This window comes from Strix aluco, chromosome 4 (assembly GCF_031877795.1).
Source record: "Strix aluco isolate bStrAlu1 chromosome 4, bStrAlu1.hap1, whole genome shotgun sequence".
NCBI classification, from domain to species: Eukaryota; Metazoa; Chordata; class Aves; order Strigiformes; family Strigidae; genus Strix; species Strix aluco.
This window is the reverse complement of record NC_133934.1, coordinates 20,310,619-20,331,044: the sequence shown is the minus strand read 5'-3', so window position 1 is coordinate 20,331,044 and position 20,426 is coordinate 20,310,619. Positions and strand designations below refer to the sequence as shown.

The 20,426-nt window shown below is 39.1% G+C and overlaps 1 protein-coding gene across 1 annotated transcript in view; it reads left to right on the top strand.

Annotated features, from left to right (window-relative positions):
• DHX15 (DEAH-box helicase 15) overlaps nucleotides 1-19,157 on the top strand; it is a 49,910-nt gene extending 30,753 nt beyond the window's left edge. Inside the window, exons 8-14 of the mRNA XM_074822263.1 lie at nucleotides 857-1,006; nucleotides 1,165-1,273; nucleotides 2,433-2,624; nucleotides 5,621-5,743; nucleotides 9,245-9,435; nucleotides 17,186-17,355; nucleotides 18,592-19,157. Coding sequence (XP_074678364.1) covers nucleotides 857-1,006; nucleotides 1,165-1,273; nucleotides 2,433-2,624; nucleotides 5,621-5,743; nucleotides 9,245-9,435; nucleotides 17,186-17,355; nucleotides 18,592-18,709 — 1,053 coding nt within the window. The 3' untranslated portion in view covers nucleotides 18,710-19,157. The remainder of the gene's footprint in view (nucleotides 1-856; nucleotides 1,007-1,164; nucleotides 1,274-2,432; nucleotides 2,625-5,620; nucleotides 5,744-9,244; nucleotides 9,436-17,185; nucleotides 17,356-18,591) is intronic.
• Nucleotides 19,158-20,426: the final 1,269 nt, after the last annotated feature.

The window sequence follows — 20,426 nt, the reverse complement described above, 5'->3', positions numbered from 1 at the left end:
CCATTTAGGCTGAGGTTTTTTCACAAGTAGTTATTATACTGGAAGAATACCTTCTGTCATAGGAAATAAAGTTTTTGTACATGTTTTATACCTGCTCACACCAGGAGGGTGTTAAACCATGGACCAGAGAACATCTTCAACTGAAACTACTAACTACTGGTTTTTTTGGTTTTGTGGGGGGTTTTTTTGTTGTTGTGTTTGGGTGGTGGCTTTTTTTTTTACAGTATATTCTTTTCCATGAGCCCTGTTAAATTGACAAGGCTGCTGTTTATGTGTGACTGCAATGGAAATTTTACAGTAAATTCCAGCATATATTTTGTACTGTGACAGTCTGTATGTACCCTTAAAATACAGTCTTGCTTTGTCACTGGTCTGACTTTTACAGTTGTGTTCAACCTTAATGTTAGATTTTTCTGACCTCTAGAACATGATTATTCAACCTTACAGTTGTATCAAGACAACTTTTTTTTTTCCCCATGGAATAATTTGGGCATCAAGAGTGTGTTTAGCGCACTATAGAACAAATAAGACACGTTCCTTCTGCCATGAAAATCTTAGCAAAAAAATACACACATTTAAGGAGGATAGGAGCCTGGCAGGAGTTGTTAACGAATAAAAAGTAAATGCTGTTCTCTAGGCAGTTGTATTTGAAGCTCTGTCACTGATCCAGAGGCTTTTGTAGCCAATTTTTTTCTTCTTTCAGATACATACGACTTGTGATTTTCCTCGTCAGAAGCTGTACTTGAAAATAAGTTTAAAGCAGTCTTTATTTTTTTTTTTTTTTAGGTAGTTGTCTTATCTGTGACTGATGTTCATTCTTTTCCTTCTTTCCTGCTCTGCTTCCACTTTCAAATAGGTATACAATCCTCGTATTAGAGTGGAGTCTCTCTTGGTGACTGCGATTAGCAAAGCTTCTGCTCAGCAGCGAGCTGGCCGTGCTGGTCGTACTAGACCAGGCAAGTGCTTCAGGCTTTATACAGAGAAGGCTTACAAAACTGAAATGCAGGTAAGATTGCTATTTTAGATTGTGTATATAAGAACATCTGATCGATACCTGTACTTGAGTGGTATGCTACCAAGCAAAATTGGAATTGAAATGCTTGTGTAGTTTAAAGTGTTCAGAAGAATGAGTGTCCTAAATTTTCTTTTTTCCCCTCCCTCTAGGACAACACATACCCTGAAATTTTGAGGTCAAACTTAGGATCTGTAGTATTGCAGCTCAAGAAGCTTGGTATAGATGATTTGGTGCACTTTGATTTTATGGATCCTCCAGGTATCTATTTCTGTTTTATCTTGTCTGCTTTAAGTGTTGTGTTTTTTGACTTCTGAAATCTTTGGTGATTATTTTATATAGTAACAACATGGGATAAATTATTTTGTGTTTTCACCATTTTTATTTAATATGTAAGGAATGTGTTTTGTTTATCCTGAAGTTACACTGCTCTGTCTTGCCAATGCAAGCTTTTTATGTTTCTCTCTGCATAACAGCATTTAATGGAACCAAGGAATCTACTGAATGCCTCATGCCCACAATTTTGTCTTATCCTCTGTGGGTATTAGAAAATCTATTATTTGATTTTTTTTTTTTTAACTTACCACCTCGATTACACATTCTGATTGTGCATCAGTTAAGTACTGTATGTAACTAAATTGGTTAGCATTTTTAAAGCTGAACACATGTTTTGGCTCAAACTATAAAGTTAATAATGTGCATCTCCTTTCTAACAGCACTAAATGTTCATATATATTTTAAAAATAACTGGATTATATTGCTAATTAGAAACATAGCTCAGCCATATATAAATACATCAGAGTTGGTTTTTCCCACCTAAAATAAAAATGTCATTTATAATCTGTAACCTTTTAAATAACTCTACAGAACAGTTGTATTGTTTGTGCTGTGCAGCATGTATGATAGCAGGAAGGCTTTTGGATTTCCTTCTGTTTTTCTTTGTGGGTGTAACATACCCTTGCTATGAGGAATGCAGGATTAAGAGAACATTCTTACAGGCTCAGATTTGTTAAAGACTATAGGTATCTGAAGATGTGGCTGAGATTTTTAGGACTGTATTGATCTATTTTGTATGGAACAAGGGAAAATGCATCAGTGCATTGGCGGGGAAGTGATATTACTATGATACTGAATATTTCACAATATCACTGCTGTCTGAATTTTGAAAAGCAGTAATCTTCAAATAATCAAAGTTTTTGATCCAGTTAAGAGCTCTTCTACATAAGTTATTTCCCCACCCCCCAGTCCATTCATGTCTGGGTGTATATAATTTAATTTTGTAACAGTTTTGTGTTTAGAAGTCAGTGGAATGGAGAATGAAAAGTAATATGGCGCTTAATAGTCTGTGCTTCCATATTTTTTGCTTATTCAGAGCAGTTTGATTAATGTGCCTACCTAAACACTTTCTTTTTCCTTTCAGCTCCTGAAACTCTGATGAGAGCCTTAGAGCTTTTGAATTATCTGGCTGCTTTAAATGATGATGGAGACTTGACTGAGTTGGGATCCATGATGGCTGAATTTCCATTGGACCCGCAACTGGCTAAAATGGTTATTGCAAGTTGTGACTACAACTGTTCTAATGAGGTCCTATCTATTACTGCCATGTTGTCAGGTAATAGCAGGGAAAGAGATGCTAAGCAAAATGCAGATCTTCAGTTCGGGGAAAATTTGAGTTTTCCACATTAAAAACATAATATAAATATATTTCTAATAAAATTAGAATTGTTTTTTAAAACCCCTATAGGGGTTTGTTCCAATCCATTGTGGTTTTATGTAGAGACCTTGAAGCTAATGAATAGTAATGTTAAGAAATTAACATGCATAAAATGGTTCAACAGTTTGCTCCTAACTTTAGTTAAAAGTGTATATATTTGAGTTGATAGAGGGGAAAAAAAAATCAGGCTTTTTTCTAGCTCATAATTGGTCCAGAAATCTCAGCTCAACAACTCTGTTTAAGGCAGTGAAATCTATTTTGTATTGTGCATTCTTCTGCACTTTGATAAATCCCAGTATTTCCAAAAGGATTACGGTGTAATTTATATTAAACCATAAGCTTGTACATGAAATGATGATACATTTTTCAGTCATTAAGTGGCAAAGCTGAAGAACAGCCTTTACTGTTGAAGGGAAGAAGGAAACTTTGGGTGAGGATGTATATTTATAAGAATTAGTGTGCACAGCTGTACTTTGCTGCTGTGTTATGTGAATAGCACTGTATCAGAGCAGAGCTGCTTGTCAAGAGAGCTTGATGAGAGAAAAATGTTACCAAGCAAGCCTCGTATTTCATTTCCCAGTTATGTAGAACTGACTTAGTTTTATAGTTAGTTGTCAGAGGACAAGCAGCAAGTTTTTAGTCTATTAAGAAAACGGGGATGCTCGTACTCATAACTACTCTTGTCTTTTGGGTGTGCTATTTTAGCAGGCTCTTCACAATGCAGGTGTACTGGTTACATACTTGGTTGAATAGAGAAAAAAAATGTTTTGGCTAAGTGTAAAATCTGTTGCTTCAGTTTAGTATTACAGTATATTTATATGAAAGTTTTTTAAGAACAAGCTAAAATGTTTGTTGCAGAGTTATGATTGTTCAGACTCAGAGCAGATGGGCAGGGCAGAACTGTAATAATTTTTTTAATTAAATGGTAGGCTTAATTGCGGAGGTGGTGGTAGGTTGGTGCCTGTCTTTCTCTTCCCTTCCCCCCCTCTCCCCCCAGTCTCTACTACAGAGCAGTAAGGCTAGTATTTTTGTCTGTGGTCTTCAACTGATTTGTCTTACTCCTTTTTCTATTTACCTTTTCCTTAGACATGATACTTTTTTTGTTTTAAGGCACAATGTCATCATAAATAAGTTGTTTTTGGGGAAAAAAAAGTTGAAGCTGGTCAGTGTATGGGTTGTAACTAAAGTTCTGCTCTTAAAAAAAACCCACCATAGTCCTAATATTTGGGAGGACTATTTTGCAAAGTAAACTTTTTTAAACCAGTGGCATGACTGTATGTTACAGTGCCTTAAGTCCACGTAAAGATTGTTAGGCTCTGAATAGCAATCCATGTATTAATTGTTTGGACTGAACTGAAAACTATGTACCAGAAAAGAGCAGAGAATAGCAATGTTAAATAATTGTACTTCATTTTGTAAGAGCTGTGGTGTCTTGCTGTGGGGTAGAAAGTGCTATTACTTCCTCGAAACAGTGAGTTAAGCCAGTTATAGAATAATTTTGAATTTGCTTTTATTAGTCTGAGTTTGAAATTAAAATATATATTATATTATCTCTGTTTTCAAATGCAGGACCCAAAATACAGGGTGTTTATTTGGCACCTGCATTTCCATTTTCTTCAATGCATTGGTCTTTCTTGATTTGTTACCATGCGATTCACTTTGCAGTGTGTATGTTTTTCTCAAGTTCCATCCAGTGTTCAACCCAACGTATTTTTGAAATGTAGCGTTTTGGGGCTTTGACAGGAGTTTAAGAATAAAATAAGTAAAACCATGTAACACCCCACAAAAAGGCCCTCATCTGTTAGGGACAAATGAGATGCAAAGAAGTGTTCTCATGAGATTTGGTCGGCTTGAGTGATGAGAAGGCTAATATAGTCCCGAGCAGCTGGAAAAAGATAAAAAGATATGTAGCATCTTATTTAGCATTAATTTTATTGAAATTCAACCTCTTAAAAATTACATCTATTTAAAACCAAACTGATTTTTTTTCCTCCTGTAGATCTCTAATGTGAAGATCTCTTATAACCACTTTCAACATCTTGTGAATTAGTATTGATATTACAAACTAAGAATGTCGACAGACCATGAATTAAGTTGGCTGCAATACTATTTGTGGTCTTTGGTAGTCTGTGTTTGGAAAGGGAATGTTAAAACACGACTTTTGGATTCAAGTCAGACTGAGTCAGATTTATGTAAGAAAATATAATGATAGAGAAAGCTCATCACATTGCAATTTTTAAAGTTTTTTTTAATTTCAAGTAGTGCCAAAGGACGGTTTAACCTTCCACCACTACCGCTACCATCACAACCTTTAGACTTATTAATACCTTCATTCACATGTTTCTGTATACCAGTGCTGATAACAATACCATATGGGGAAGAGGACTTGACTTTACTAGTGTGTTCTGTCTATCAGCAGACTTGTGATAAAATTCATGTTTGTTTAGACTGTGCTAGTGTGGTACAGTTTCAGAACTGTCTTCACTTTCCATAGAGGCTTTCTGAGAAAGTAAATTTGCAATTTAAGTGTGTTGTTACATGGGGTACTAGCTCTTGGTAGAGCTATCAGCACTGGCTCTTAAACTAAGACCTGTTCAGCCTTCCAGTATACATAGGCAATCTTGATGGCCTTCAGACTAGAGATTTTGATGCCTACATATAGTTCTATTAAAATAATCAGGTACTCTGTAGCTTTGAAACCCTCTTGTCTTACAGATGTGGTTAGGTGTTGATGTACCAAATCAAGGTAGTAAACAGTCCAAGATGCAGTTGGAGGCCATCCTGCCCTGCCCTATGCTCTGTGAACTGACCTAGCTAGGCCTTGTTCCTCTATCTGTGAATGCGTGACTCATCGATATGGGCGTTTGTGTTGGGCCCATACCAACCTTGTTTAGTCCCACAGTGTTTTGTTCGCCCCACGGAAGCAAAGAAAGCAGCAGATGAAGCCAAGATGAGGTTTGCCCACATAGATGGAGATCATTTGACGTTGCTGAATGTCTACCATGCTTTCAAACAAAGTAAGTGTGCACCTGTTTTAGCAAAATGATTTGTAATGCTTTGTGCTGCCAGCTTTCATTCCTGGGTTCCAAGGACAGTTGAAAGGCTTGGGCTCGTTTTTTGAGCCATTCTACTGTAATGTTAAATATATATATATTTTTTTTAAAGTATGTAAAAGAATTTCTTAAGGGCTGCTTTCCTTTTGGGGGGGAAACAAAAAAAACCACCCTAGTTGAGGGATGATGTAATAAACTGATGCGTATGGAGATGAGCCAGGCTTTTAAATCAGTGCTGGGTAACCTTGGACAGAAGGAAGTAAGCATTCTTAAAATTAAGAAATATTGGAAGTTTGTTACGTGACACTAATTATAGAAAAATCTGCGTAATTGCTTAGTAATTTTTCAGGGAGAGCAGTGCAGAAAATATTGTGAATTTGGAGAAAGAATACGTTCCTAGAACCAAACCCTTTTTATTCTGAACTCTTTAATATAGTTAGGAATTCTGTAATAAGGCCTTGGAATGGATTGAGAGGCAAAGGGGTGATGCGGCAACAAGAAGTAGCTTAGATACACATGATAAATTTATTTCATTTATCTCATTTGGCTTCACTAAGGGCAAATCATGCCTGACAAATCTGGTGGCCTTCTATGGTGGGGTTATAGTGTTGGCAGATAAGGGAAGAGCAACCAACACCATCTACCTGGACTTGTGCAAAGCATGTGACACTGTTCTGCATGACATCCTTGTCTCCAATTTAGAGAGACATGGGTTTGACAGTTGGACCACTCAGTGGATAAGGAATTGGCTGGATGGTCACACTCAAAGGGTTGGCAATCAATGGCTCAATGTCCAAGTAGAGAGCAGTGACGAGTGACGTTCCTCAGGGGTCAGTACTGGGACCAGCGCTGTTTAACATCTTTCTTGGTGACATGAACAGTGGGATTGAGCGCACCCTCAGCAAGTTTGCCGATGACACCAAGCTGTGTGGTGCGGTCGACACGTTGGAGGGAAGGGATGTGCCATCCAGAGGGACCTGGACAGGCTGGAGAGGTGGGACCGGGCAAACCTCATGAAGTTCAGCAAGGCCAAGTGCAAGGTCCTGCGCATGGGTCAGGGCAATCCCAAGCACAAATACAGGCTGGGCGATGAGTGGATTGAGAGCAGCCCTGCAGAGAAGGACTTGGGAGTATTAGTGGATGGAGAACTGGCTGTGAGCCAGCAATGTGCACTTGCAGCCCAGAAAGCCAACTGTATCCTGGGCTGCATCAAAAGAAACATGACCAGCAGGTTGAAAGAGATGATTCTCCCCCTCTACTCTGCTCTCGTGAGATCCCACCTGGAGTACTGTGTTCAGCTCTGGGGTGCCCAACATCAGAAGGACATGGACCTGCCCGAGCGGGTCCAGAGGACGCCACCAAGATGATCAGGGGGCTGGAGCACCTCCCTTCGGAGGACAGTCTGAGAGAGTTGGGGTTGTTCAGCCTGGAGAAGGCTCTGGGGAGACCTTATAGCGGCCTCCCAGTACTTAAAGGGGGCCTACAGGAAAGATAGGGAGGGACTCTTTATCTGGAGGGTAGTGATAGGACAAGGGGTAATGGTTTTAAACTGAAAGAGGGTAGACTTAGATTAGATATTAGTAAGAAATTCTTCACTGTGAGGATGGTGAGACACTGGCACAGGTTGCCCAGAGAAGTTTTGGCTGCTCCCTCCCTGTGCTTCTTTCCCACAGCCAGGTTAGACGGGGCTTTGAACAACCTTGTCCAGTGGAAGGTGTCCCTGCCTTCCCCTGCAAGGGGATTGGAGCAAGATGATCTTTAAGGTCCCTTCCAACCCAAACCATTCTGTGATTCCATAATTTTGTGTATGGATTTCAGGGAAAATGTATGGTCCTCCTCAGCATAGCTGAAGTATGTTTTAGTAGTTTGAAAAAGATGGGAAGGAGTAGGTGAACCTAGGAGTTCTCTTAACAAATGACAATGTAAGTGGCACACTCTTACCACCAGGATAAGTCACTGTTAAAAGTAAAAAGATTCCTCTTAACTGCCAACCAGGTTCAGTTAGGTGTTCTAGTTGCATCTTCTGTAAGCAAACAAAAAAGCAGCACTCTTACCCTGAATAAAAAGACAGACAACTCAGTGTCCCTTTGCGGCTTTGATCTAGAAACTTTGCATTGAAACATTCTAATACCTTATTATGTGGCAATCCAAAATAAGGGTATCTTCAGAGTAACAGTCCAAACGGAAGTATTCAAAACTTTAATACAGTAGCTGAGAACCTTATACTAAACACCTGTGAGTTGGAGACGTGTTGCTTGTTTTTTCTATTAGGTTTTTAGTTAACAGGATCTTCCAGACATTTTGTGTGTGCATATTTCTGGAAGCCACTGCTTTCATCCTCAGGTTGCTGAGAGATGGAATTATCTGGGGAATAATCTTTAGTTCAGTTTCACTGTGAAATTGAGTAGAATTTCTGGGATTCAGGATCAGAAGACAAAATGCTGCTACTGTTTATATCTAGAACAATATAAACCAGTTACGGGTTATCTAAAATGCTCAGTTTAAATGGCACAGAAAGTAACATGCTATGGTACTTCAGTTATTCTACTGTATAGTGTTCAAGAGCTTCAGCATTCATACTTAATTTTGAATATATTCTATAAGATAAAGCGCAGAAAGAACTTAAATTTTCCTCAAATTACATAAGATTTGTTTTTTCAATGCAAATTAAGAGTAGTCTCTGTACAAGAGATACTCTGTTGTATTTTTTGTTAAGGCTGGTTTTGTTTGATTAATAAACTGATAAAGGTAAGAGGAGCTTCACTTGAAAAGTAGCAGAATTGGTAGGGAGAACTGGGTTCCTTGGTGTTAAACATGCAGGTTTTTATCCTGGCAGAATGGCTTAGGCTTGCTGTCTTAACAGATTTCAGAGTTACCCGCAGTAGAAACAGTATCTCAAGAGTACAGACTTCTGTTACTGACGCTGTATTTTACCATTCACCTACATTTACTTAAACTGTTGGAGAGGTGTGTCACACTTAGATAAGTCCGTAAAGCTCTTAACTGTTACTTGAATGCTTAAATTAAGGAGGGTTTTGTTTCTCAAATACAATATAATTATGTACAGTCTTCTTGTATGTTCATTGCATGCTACAGTTAAAATTGTGCAGTGTTCCTTACATGCAGTTACATTTTACACTGCAGGTTTGGAAGATGATCCTTCTAGTTGCAGGATGTGATTTTTAAAATCTGCAAATTTATTGGTGTGGTATTTCAGCAAATCATCAGTGATTGTGTGTATGTTACGTTGGCGAGGGGGGGAAAAAGCTGATTTTCTTTTGTCTTGACCACATGCTTCCTGAATAGAAAACAATTTGGGCAATGCAAGAACTGTTGTTACTTATAAAAGTTTATGGATATTTTTTTCTGGTTCATCTGACTGATCAGTCGGTTAGTTGCTGTTTTATTTACTTGTTCTAATTAGATGAAATACTAATTTTTGATTCATGTGTTTTAATGTTGCAGATCATGAGTCGGTTCAGTGGTGTTATGACAACTTCATTAACTACAGGTCCCTGATGTCTGCAGACAATGTACGCCAACAGCTGTCACGAATCATGGATAGATTTAATTTGCCACGTAGAAGCACAGACTTTACCAGCCGAGACTATTACATCAATATAAGAAAGGCATTAGTTACTGGGTATTTCATGCAGGTATGTGTGTGTTCTTGTAGGGAACATAGTTCAGTGTTTATGTGGCTTTTAATGTTAGTATGGTTATTATAATCTATCAAACTTTTATTAATAATTACTTAAATTATATGTGGCTAACTACTACCTCTTAGTCTTTGTCAGACTGCCTGGTTATTACTCTAGTACTCTCTTTTTAGTCAAATCTTACTTGGAAGAGAAGTTGTAGGCAGTCTTACTGATATCAAAATACTGTTTCTGGCATAATCAGTCAGGAATTGATCACTAATTTCTGAATAGCTGAGGAAGTAGCTTCATAAAACATTTTGAAGTAACTGAAGAGTATGTAGCTTTTAAATTGTTTATAATCTGGTACAAACAGGGGAAGTATAGCTGTATATAAATACTAATTATTTTAATCCTTATAGAAGGAGAGTATTTTCTTTTGCATACTTTTCCATATTTCTATTTCACTTTTACATGAGTCACAAGTACTGGAGCAGGTCTGTAGTCTCAAGATGTATGCCCTTTTGTAACTCTTTTGCCTCTTCAACCAGGATGGTGTGGAAGCCAGTCTCCACGGCTACCTCCTGGATGCTTTGCATTCCATCTTAAAGCATGCCTCCAAGCTAGAATGCAAGCTTCATTTTTTTTTTTTTTTTTCTTCCGTTGATGGGGTTTCTTTGCATAGTATTGTCAGGCTGTGTTGTTTCTCTTCAGCATTCACCCCTGAGGCTAGAAGAGTCGCTTTGCTGGCTCTTGCAGACCCAGGGGTACAAAACCTTTAATGGGAGCAAGTCTTCATCCTCCTTGACTCTGGACTTATGGTTATGGTTTTCCTTGCAAACATGCATTCTAATGCACCTCTGCAATGTGTCTGCTAGAGCCTGATATCTCACTTCTGGACGACACAACCTTGTTATCCTTAAGAGGCTGACTGGTACCATGCCATTTCCTCATTTTTTTGCTTGAGCTATGCTCTAGTGGTGTTTGAGCACAAAAGCTTACCAGTTGAAAAGGGAGCCATTAGTCAGCGCTGTGCAGGTTAGAATGGCAAGCAGCTTGTCAGGCATACGCTTACCACATCCTGACTGGGGCCCAGACTTGAATACCACATATGTTTAAACACACACTACCACCACCACCTCCCTGCCCTGCCCTGGAATCAATGCCTTCCCCAGGGCTCAGCCAGTCTGTAGCAGCAACATATTTCTGGGTTTTTGGAATACAGGAGTACCAATGTCAGCAAATGCATTTCACTGGATGCAAATGGGAGAGTAAGGCTGTTGGCTGCTTTGAAATATTAAAGTGTTTCTAAAGACTGACTTGCTGTAACTCCTCAGACAAGCGGGCTAGTCATTGTGTTCAGCCCTTTCTTTTGGGACATGTTTTCTTCATCTTTCTCGGGGGACACACTTGAGTACACATTCCCACCTACCCCTTTAATTCTGTAATGTTTTGCAAGACCAAGAACAGTTCTGCCTAACAGTCCTTGCTGGGCCCCAGCTGGGTGAGGCAGGTGTGATTGCCACAGCTGTGCTTTGTTCGGCAGAGTACCCTATGGCTTGCTTAATTTCCTTGGACCTATAGGAGGTCATGTCCTTGAAAGTTTGTGCACTGTCAGTTTGTTTTATGTTGCTCAGAGTGAAACTCTCCCTCTAATAGATGTTTTCCTGCCACGGATGTGGCACTGCATGGTTGGTGCAGGTAGCTTTTTGGTCTCTACTGCTCAGAAGTTAAAAGATCTAACTTTGTATTTTTGCTGTGAATAGTGTAGTGAAAGCCTTTCCAGAAGTGTCCTTGGGCTTCTGTGAACAAGAGGTTGTTTACCACCTTCCTCACCCAAAAGCCTAACTGAATTTTTTAACTGAATCAAGAGATAGCTATGGCAGACCTGCTGAAGGCATTTGGAGTGGAAGCCATTTCAATAGTTTCTCCTTCGATGTGTTTGAGTCCATTTTGTTCTCAGTTTCTTTGCCTCTTTAACCTCCATGATAGTGTGATACCTGTTGGACCTTGACTCTGACCTTCTCTCACAAATTCCATATTGCTTTGAGTATTCTTCAGTAGAAAACTTAGAAATACCTACAAAAACTTATAAATACTGAAAAGAGATGTTATTTACCAGCTGCTGAAGTACTTAATGTAGTCTGTATGCACATTGTACCATCTCCAAGCAGATATTCAGGCTCTGGCATTTGGGGGGGTCTTGTTCAGAAAACCTGAGTAATGAAATGCATGCATCATTCTTTGTCCTCATGTGTGGAATTCCAAGTCTGAGCACTTGCAAAGTGTTTGCACTTACAGTAGATGGTATCTGCATGTAAAGTACTAACGTCTATGGGCAACACTTGGCAGAAGTTGATTCTTCCGAGGAAAAAACAGTAGCAGCCATTGTTCTGAAATAGTTCTCATTAACTTATTGTCTTATACTTTGGTAATTGCCTAGTGTCCGTAAAGCAATCATAAAATTTTACTGTAGAAATTCCTGTACTAGTCAAAACCTGTGGTTGATGTCAGACAGTGTGGGCCTGTATTAACTGTTGAAATAGTACTAATTATATAGTTCGTACTAAGTACTGTAGATTTGCCTGTCTTCAGTTGTGTGTCAGTGACTGATAAATGTGGAATTTCTGCTGGTAACGAATCATCTCTTTTCCCTTCATATTTAAATAGAAACTTGAATTCCAGTAAATCTGCCACAGCTAAGCAAAGGGAATAGTAAAATAGTTTAAAACTGCCAACAATTCTCTGTGTAGAAAAACTTCTGGAAGGATAGATAGTGATAAGAAGTTAAGTGTCTTATAAAACTTTTGTGCTATGTCACTGGTTTCTTCTAGTTTTTATACTGGAAAACTTCCTATTGGCTTTTCCCATTAACTTCATGTATCAAACATCAGAATAGGCAAAGTATGTATAAAATAGAGTGAGAGTGGTGCTTGTAAAATCACTAAGAAACTGCTCATTAAAAATAAAATACCTCAGAAATACTGCTTTCTCAGTACTTACTCAATATAGGCTGGAACGATGGGCTAAGGCCAACTGTATGAGCTTCAATAAGGCCAAATGCTGCACTTCAGCCACAACAACCCCCAGCAGCGCTACAGGCTTGGGGAGGAGTGGCTGGAGAGCTGCCAGTCAGAGAGGGACCTGGGGGTGTTGATTGACAGCCGGCTGAACATGAGCCAGCAGTGTGCCCAGGTGGCCAAGAAGGCCAGTGGCATCCTGGCCTGTATCAGAAATAGCGTGGCCAGCGGGGACAGGGAAGGGATCTTACCCCTGTACTCGGCACTGGTGAGGCCGCACCTCGATTACTGTGTTCAGTTTTGGGCCCCTCACTACAAAAAGGACATTGAATTACTTGAGCGTGTCCAGAGAAGGGCAACGAAGCTGGTGAAGGGTCTGGAGCACATGTCGTACGAGGAGCGGCTGAGGGAACTGGGGTTGTTTAGTCTGGAGAAGAGGAGGCTGAGGGGAGACCTCATCGCCCTCTACAACTACCTGAAAGGAGGTTGCAGAGAGCTGGAGATGAGCCTCTTTAACCAAGTAATGAGTGATAAGACAAGAGGGAATGGCCTCAAGTTGCGCCAGGGAAGGTTTAGACTGGATATTAGGAAGCATTTCTTTACAGAACGGCTTGTTAGGCGTTGGAATGGGCTGCCCGGGGCAGTGGTGGAGTCCCCATCCCTGGAGGTGTTTAAGAGTCGAGTTGACATAGCACTGAGGGATATGGTGTAGTTGGAAACTGCCAATGCTAGGTTAACAGTTGGACTAGATGATCTTCAAGGTCCTTTCCAACCTAGATGATTCTGTGATACTTCAGTGCTAGACATATCCTGTCTTAAGTAGGGAGGGGGACTGGAAAATTGTACAACTGTAACATAATTGTAATTTGGCAACAAAACTCACGAACTAGGTATAGATGGTTATTTACTCAACAGAAGTAGAAAAACTAAGCTCACAATTTTTGAAGTGTTAATAGACATGTAGCTGAAATAACTGTAGTAAAGACTAAGCAAAAAATACTCCAGGAAGTAAGCTAAGGACACTGTTTGAATTGTAAAAGGCAAGCAAATGCCAAAGTTTCTTAAAGATGGGTCTTCTTTCCTCTTAGTGATGTTTTTTTTCTTTTTTTGAGACTGATACTACCAGTTGCTTTCAAGAACTTGGGTATTTATCATTTTTATTTCCAATCTAGTCATGAAAGCAGAACAGGAATTGATAGTTGAAAATTTAAGTTGGAATTTAAAGGCTGAACAAAGTCCTGTGGTGTCTTCAAATCAAGCTTTGGAACCTTTTTTGGAAGACGTGGCTTAGTCAAACACAGACTGTATCAGGGTTGCTACAGAGGATGAAGTTAAGTGACCTGTGCTATACAGGAAGTTCAGTGTCACATGATTGAACTGTTAATTAAAATCTCATTCTTGCTGCTGCTCATTTTTTTCATGTTATTTCCTGTATGGAATGATGTATATTTTTGTAGCCTTTACATAATCAGGATCTTACAATAATTGAATGGTAATAAAATAAACCTATAACAGCAAGGTGGTCACCAGTGGTATTCATTTTGCTCTTTAAGAATGCAGAAGAACAGTTAAAAACTTTTTAACAGCTTCAGAAACATGGTTGTGTGCTGTGCAAGCAGAAATTTCAGAAATCCGAGCAACTGACATTGCTCCTTTGGTGGCTGCTAGCATTCTTTTTTCAAAAAGACAAGAAACAATCATTTCTCTAAACTCTCTGTCAACACTAGCCTGCCAAAATTTGTAGCCTTAAATCTAAAAAAGATTGGATCTTGTTGATGCTATGCCTGCTTTTGCCATTTTAAGTGCATTTGAATTTACAGTGTTTGACATGTTTGAAGACCCTTGGTTGGGCCCTCTAGGTTCAGTGATGTGATGGACAATAAATAAGCACAAGTACATGTAAAATTTCACAGGAGGGTGTGACATCCTTGAAACCTCTGTTACAAGAACTTGAACTAAAACCCTTTCTTATGGTGGCATGTGCCGTGGTGGCCACTGTTTCCATGTGGGTTTGTCATGTTGATAAAAGCATTATAATCGTCTCTAAATCATTGGCAGGTGGGCTTTCTTGGTCTGCAGAGTAACCTGTTGCGGAGACCAAGGGCTGACTTGGCTCTTTATGATCCTTTTAGAGTCCTGTTTGAGTAGCTCCTTACTTGTGTAGTCAGTAGCGTTAATAGCTTCAATAGGGTAGCTTATTCACAAATGTTTTATACTACCACGACAGATTCCTTGATGATATCTGGGTTCAAGTGTGTTCCCTCGTATCTTGCTTACTACCACTACTTATTGAAAAATGAACCCATTTCTTAGATGTGCTTTGTATGATTCTGTGGCTTCTGTGGAAGCTCATGCTTTTTATACTCTGAAAAACATCACAGAAAGTTGAGGTTGGAAGGGACCTCTGGAGGACATCTGGCCCCAACTACCACTGCATTGCATTTTACAGGCGCTGGAACTGGTTGCGTGCCAGGGCTTCAAAGCAGCACAAGTGTATATATGCTGCCTCCTGTGTGTCCTCGTTCACTCCCCTATGTCAGCCTTGGTGCTTGCAACTGTGCTGAAGCAACTTGGGCCAGGAGGGAGCAAGAAAACGCAGTAGCTGACCAATCATCATTGCTTGCTGTGGAGCCATAGCTTCCCTCTGCATATTTTGTGTTAGAGCATTGCCATTAGCGAACCTGAAACTCTTTACCAATCTGTGTACTAAAGCATACTGAATAGAAACATCTAAATAGGTTAAATACCGTAGCTCAATGTTAGCTCAGGTCGAAAGAAGTCGTAACAGTATGTAACCACATAAGTGACTTATCCCCAATATCAATGTTCTAAGGAAACATTTTTTCTTAATTGGGGTTATTCCAGTCCCTGTCCTTCCCTGGAAATTAAGAGCTAACTGTAATTCTCTGTAGCATTTCTTTTTCTTTGAGTATGCTTAATTTAGTTATTCCAGAATCTTTTTACGTAGTTCAGAATTACACAAAGTAAACAAGAAATATATACCATTTCCTTAAAGAGTTGTATCTGGGAAAGCTAGATGATAACTTTACTATTTTAATACATCTGAGTGAGACTGAGGTGCTAAAGGTAACTTGTATTGATTTAAATTTAACAGCAGACTGTTTTCTAGAATGAAACCTAAGTGAGTGAATTGTTCTGTTCTTTTATAGGAAGAACAGAAACAGATGAAGCACCCAGATGTTTTTGTACACATGCTTTACTTTTGATCTGAAAAATGAAATTGATGTGGTTTTTTTAAAAAAAAAAAAAATTAAAAAAAGCATAATCCCCCAGCAACATGTGTGCTGTGATTGTGCTCAGTCTGTGACAGATGAGTTTCTAGTCTAGTTGGGTTTCCAGCTATACTGCTATTTAATTTTGCAAACGTTGGATTGAGTTGGATGAAATTAAGGCAGAATCGTTACAGACGGTGCACTGTTAATCTCCATTTAAAAGCACCTCCATGGATTCCCCAGACTTGAAATAAAGTAGCAGTGTAATGTCTAAAATCGTGTGTGAAAAGGTTTGCAGACTATTGAAATACTTTATGCCACTTGTAAAACAGGTTCTGGATATTAATATCGTAAAATGAGAAGCACAGGCACAATAAGTAATTTGTTATTAAGGAGATATTCTGACTTAAAATTTGAGGTAGCTGTTGCTTTAGAAATCCTGGAATTTTAATCTGATAGATGGAATTTGCCTTTGACTAGGCAAAAAAAAAAAAAAGAAAAAGGTGAGATACCTAGGAATTAAGAAAACAAGGAAGTACACAGTCTATATTAAAGGAAAGCAGCTAACGATGATCTGCTTAAAAATGTGTCTTTCAGACATCTTTCAGCCATTTTCCATCCTGCTTAACCTTTTTAGAGTATTTTTGTGTATATATATGTAATGAAATAAGTACTTGGGTCATCTTGAATTACCAGTATCAAAAGGTTAATTTTAGTTACCTGTTCTGTTAGATTAACTGTTCTTACAGAGGATATCCTAAGGATAACGGTCTGCTTTACCAAATCTTAATGAGCTAGGTATCGGAGCATCTTGGCGAGGTAGGCATTATTCCCTTTCATAGAGCAAGAAGCTTAGTCAGAGAGAGGTTAATTGATTTTCACCAAGGTCACAACAGAAGTGTGTTGCTGAACCTACATTTTGCAGCTCTGAAGCTCATGCTGTAACAAGACTGTTCTTATTTCTGACATACTAAACTTCCTGTTCTTACTGGACTGGCATATTTTTTTCAGGCCCACTGTGTGAGAGGATTTGCAGAATAATCTGTGTATCAGTAAAATTACCACTGAAACACAGTACTAATAAAAACTTGCAAGGCTGATGTGGCTTACCGGTCCCACAGTACTAGTACAGTGAGGTGCGTGAAGCGGATGTCTGTGGTAGACCACAGCTGACTTTGTGTGATGTTACAAACCTGTCCAGTAGATGTTCCTTTCCAGTACTTCTCTTTGCGTTGCTGCTGTTCTAATAATGATTCTTCTCTTTGGGTGATAACTATTTTTGTATGTTGCTTGAATTGTAGAATATACACTTACCGTGGCAGTTAGCAAAAACATCTGGCATCTTGATTGTGTCTATAAAAAAACCTGAATAGTTGAAGTGGTCAAGTAATGCACCAAATTTAGATGAGGTTTTGAAGTTGGGATAGTATGTTTTGTATAGAACACTTACAGTCAGCTTGAAATCACTTCATTTAAAAATTGCCTGTGGTAATGAAAGAATGTCTTTTTACTTAGGTGGCACATTTGGAACGAACAGGGCATTACTTAACAGTAAAAGATAACCAGGTGGTGCAGTTGCATCCCTCCACTGTTCTTGATCATAAACCAGAATGGGTGCTCTATAATGAGTTTGTCCTTACAACGAAGAATTACATCCGGACATGTACAGACATCAAGCCAGAATGGTAAGCCAAAAGTCTTAAAACAGTCATGACCTACTGTAAAACTCTTTTCTTTTTTCTTTTTTAAATTGAGGTAATTCCTTTCACTTTTTCTGAAGCTAATATTATTAAAATGGTTTGGGGAATGGCAATGGCATGGACTTGAGATCTTGTAGATGACTAAAGTTTTTCTTTGTGGGTACTTGTTTCTGTTTGTGGCAGTTGTGTGTAAAACTTGGCTGCCTGGGCTCTGTATGCAGTGCACAGAGATGCTTGCCTTAAAACCAGTTACTTCAGTAAGTCTCTTGGGAAGGAGCTCCTGGAGCTGCTAGGTTTGGGGCTGTGTCCTAGCACCCACTTGTGTACCTGAGTTAAGAGATACTGGTAGATGCCTCTGTTCTCAAGAGGGACCTCTGGGACCTCTCTTGGCAGTAGGTGTCTCGTTTTTCTGGAAGGATCTGAACAGGATTCAGTGCCTTCTCAAAATATGAAGGAAAGAGGTGGTAATACTGGTACTGCCTTGTAATAATATCAGTTTGTCAGTAGAGTGTATATCAAGGAGATTGAGGCCTGATCCTCTGCTGGCAAACAGAGATCTGAATCATCTTGCCTGTCTTTAAGGTTATACTTCAACTGCCAAGTTGTAAGCTTTGGGGACATGGGAGATTCTTCAACTGTTGTTGAAATTGTCCTGTTGTGCAGAAAGAGTTTGAAGATTTGTAAGCCAGAAAACATAGCGCATATATATATATATATATATATATATATATAGTCCGTAGCATTTTAATGGAAAATGTTTGTATCTTTCCTTAGAAATCTTTCTCTGAATAAGTGTTGTATAGCCTAAAGCAGGATCCTATGGCCTTGATTGCTTTTTTAAGCTTAAAACAGCTATGGCTGAACTGTACTTTTAACAAACTGATATTTAGGTGGGCTTCTGTGGCTTGACATTAAGCAGCAGCTCTGACTGTATGGGCTACTGTGGCATGTATCGGAGCAGCAGTGTGGATCTGTAAGAGACAAGTGGCTGAACTGCAGGAGCATCTTGCGAGACCCAAGTGCTTGCTTTTTTGCTTTGGATGTGGGTGTTTGCACAGGATGGGACTGAGATTTAAATGTGTGTGCATGTGCGTAAACTTTCATTAATCTTAGAATCGTAGCATGAGCTGAAAATTACAGATATTTGTTTCAGTTCTAGAATTTCTGTAGGATGCATCTTAAAGTTTGAGTATTAGTAACAAACTTTTCCTTTTTTGACAGGCTGGTGAAAATTGCCCCTCAATATTATGACATGAGCAATTTTCCACAGTGCGAAGCAAAGAGACAGTTGGATCGCATCATTGCCAAACTTCAGTCCAAGGAATACTCACAGTACTGAATTTATGCTTTGAACTGAAGTTATTCAGAGGACAGCTTTAAGAGATGAAAGGATTCAAAGTTCAAGTTGTGCTCTTCACTTTGGTTCAATAATGGCCTTTATTTGAAAGCTTTTTAATTTTTCTTTACAGTAAATATTCCATTCTGATTTCATAAATTAAACATTTATGCCTCCCTTTTGTGTTGACACTGTAGCTCATACTGGAAAAGCTGATCAATGTTTTGCAGTTTATTGAAAGTAGTTCTATATATAACAATGTTATAAGCATTTCTTTAGAAATGGTTGAAAATGCTTCTAAAAATGTGATTATCGACCATGGTATGCATGATCGTTGTAATTGTTGACATTCCTTTTAGAAGTTGTGAAATGTTACAACTTGTGCTTATGTAGACACAATCTTCGGCTTCAGTACAAAGGTACTGACTTCAATAAAGTCTATTTATACTAATTTTGTGCCACAGTATGTCAGTATTTCTATTGTTTTGATCAAAACCTGAAAAGCCATTTAGTCTCCCATTAAACTGCTGTTTTATTGACATGGCAGTAGTTTAATATTTTAATACTAAAAGTGTGGATGCTTAAGCAGCGCAGTTAAGATGACATCAATATAATGCATATAATGTTAATCCCTTGCAAATTTGTTTAAATTATGTAGGAAACTTTTAAAAATGAAGTGCGTGCAGATGTTTTTGGAGAATGCATTCTTCAAACATACTCCTAGATATTTCTTGGACAGAATTGTAATAATATGTCCTGTGAAGTGTCTGGCCAGTTAGGAATTACCCTGCTGGGCAATGTTCAGATGCGGTTTAAGATCCACACAAATAGCAGCATAAGCGACATTGTAGGTCAAATTACATTGCACCATTGTAATTTTGTAGTGATTTTCGGTGAAATATGACTTGACAGCATTTTCAATTTGGGCAAGCTAATCCCATGTGGCATTTATAGTAAGATTTGATCAGGGGGCTGGAGCACTTCCCCTGTGAGGTCAGGCTGAGAGAGTTGGGGTTGTTCACCTTAGAGAAGGCTCTGGGGAGACCTTATAGCAGCCTCCCAGTACTTAAAGGGGGCCTACAGGAAAGGTGGGGAGGGACTCTTGATCAGGGAGTGTAGTGATAGGATGAGGGGTAATGGTTTTGAACTGAAACAGGGAAGATTTAGATTAGGTGTAAGGAAGAAACTTGTTACTGTGAGGGTGGTGAGACACTGGAACAGGTTGCCCAGATGGGGTGGTGGCTGCCCCCTCCCTGGAAGTGTTCAAGGCCAGGTTGGACGGGGCTTTGAGCAACCTGGTCTAGTGGAAGGTGTCCCTGCCCATGGCAGGGGGGTTGGATCTTTAAGGTCTCTTCCAACCCAAACCGTTCTGGGATTCTGTGACTCAATGTATTTGATCAGATTCCTGTTTTCCCTCTCCCTGGAATACACTGAGATTTGGTCCTTCTGGCAAAGAGAAGCTGCAGCAGCTCTTGCTGAAACAGGTTCCCCTCGAACGGGCGCTGTGTGCTGTCATGCTGTAAGGCTGAAGCAAAAATAGGTTATGTTTGGCGAGGTGGCAACTAACCTCAGTTTGGCTAATCTCAAGCACTAATGTTTTGGGGTATCCTGTTTAAATAATAGCAGTTAGCTATAGCATTACTTGTAATCAAGCAATTTGAGGATTTTCTTCTAATTCCAACTTTTTTTATATAAATCGCTGTTTTGAAATTTTTTTATT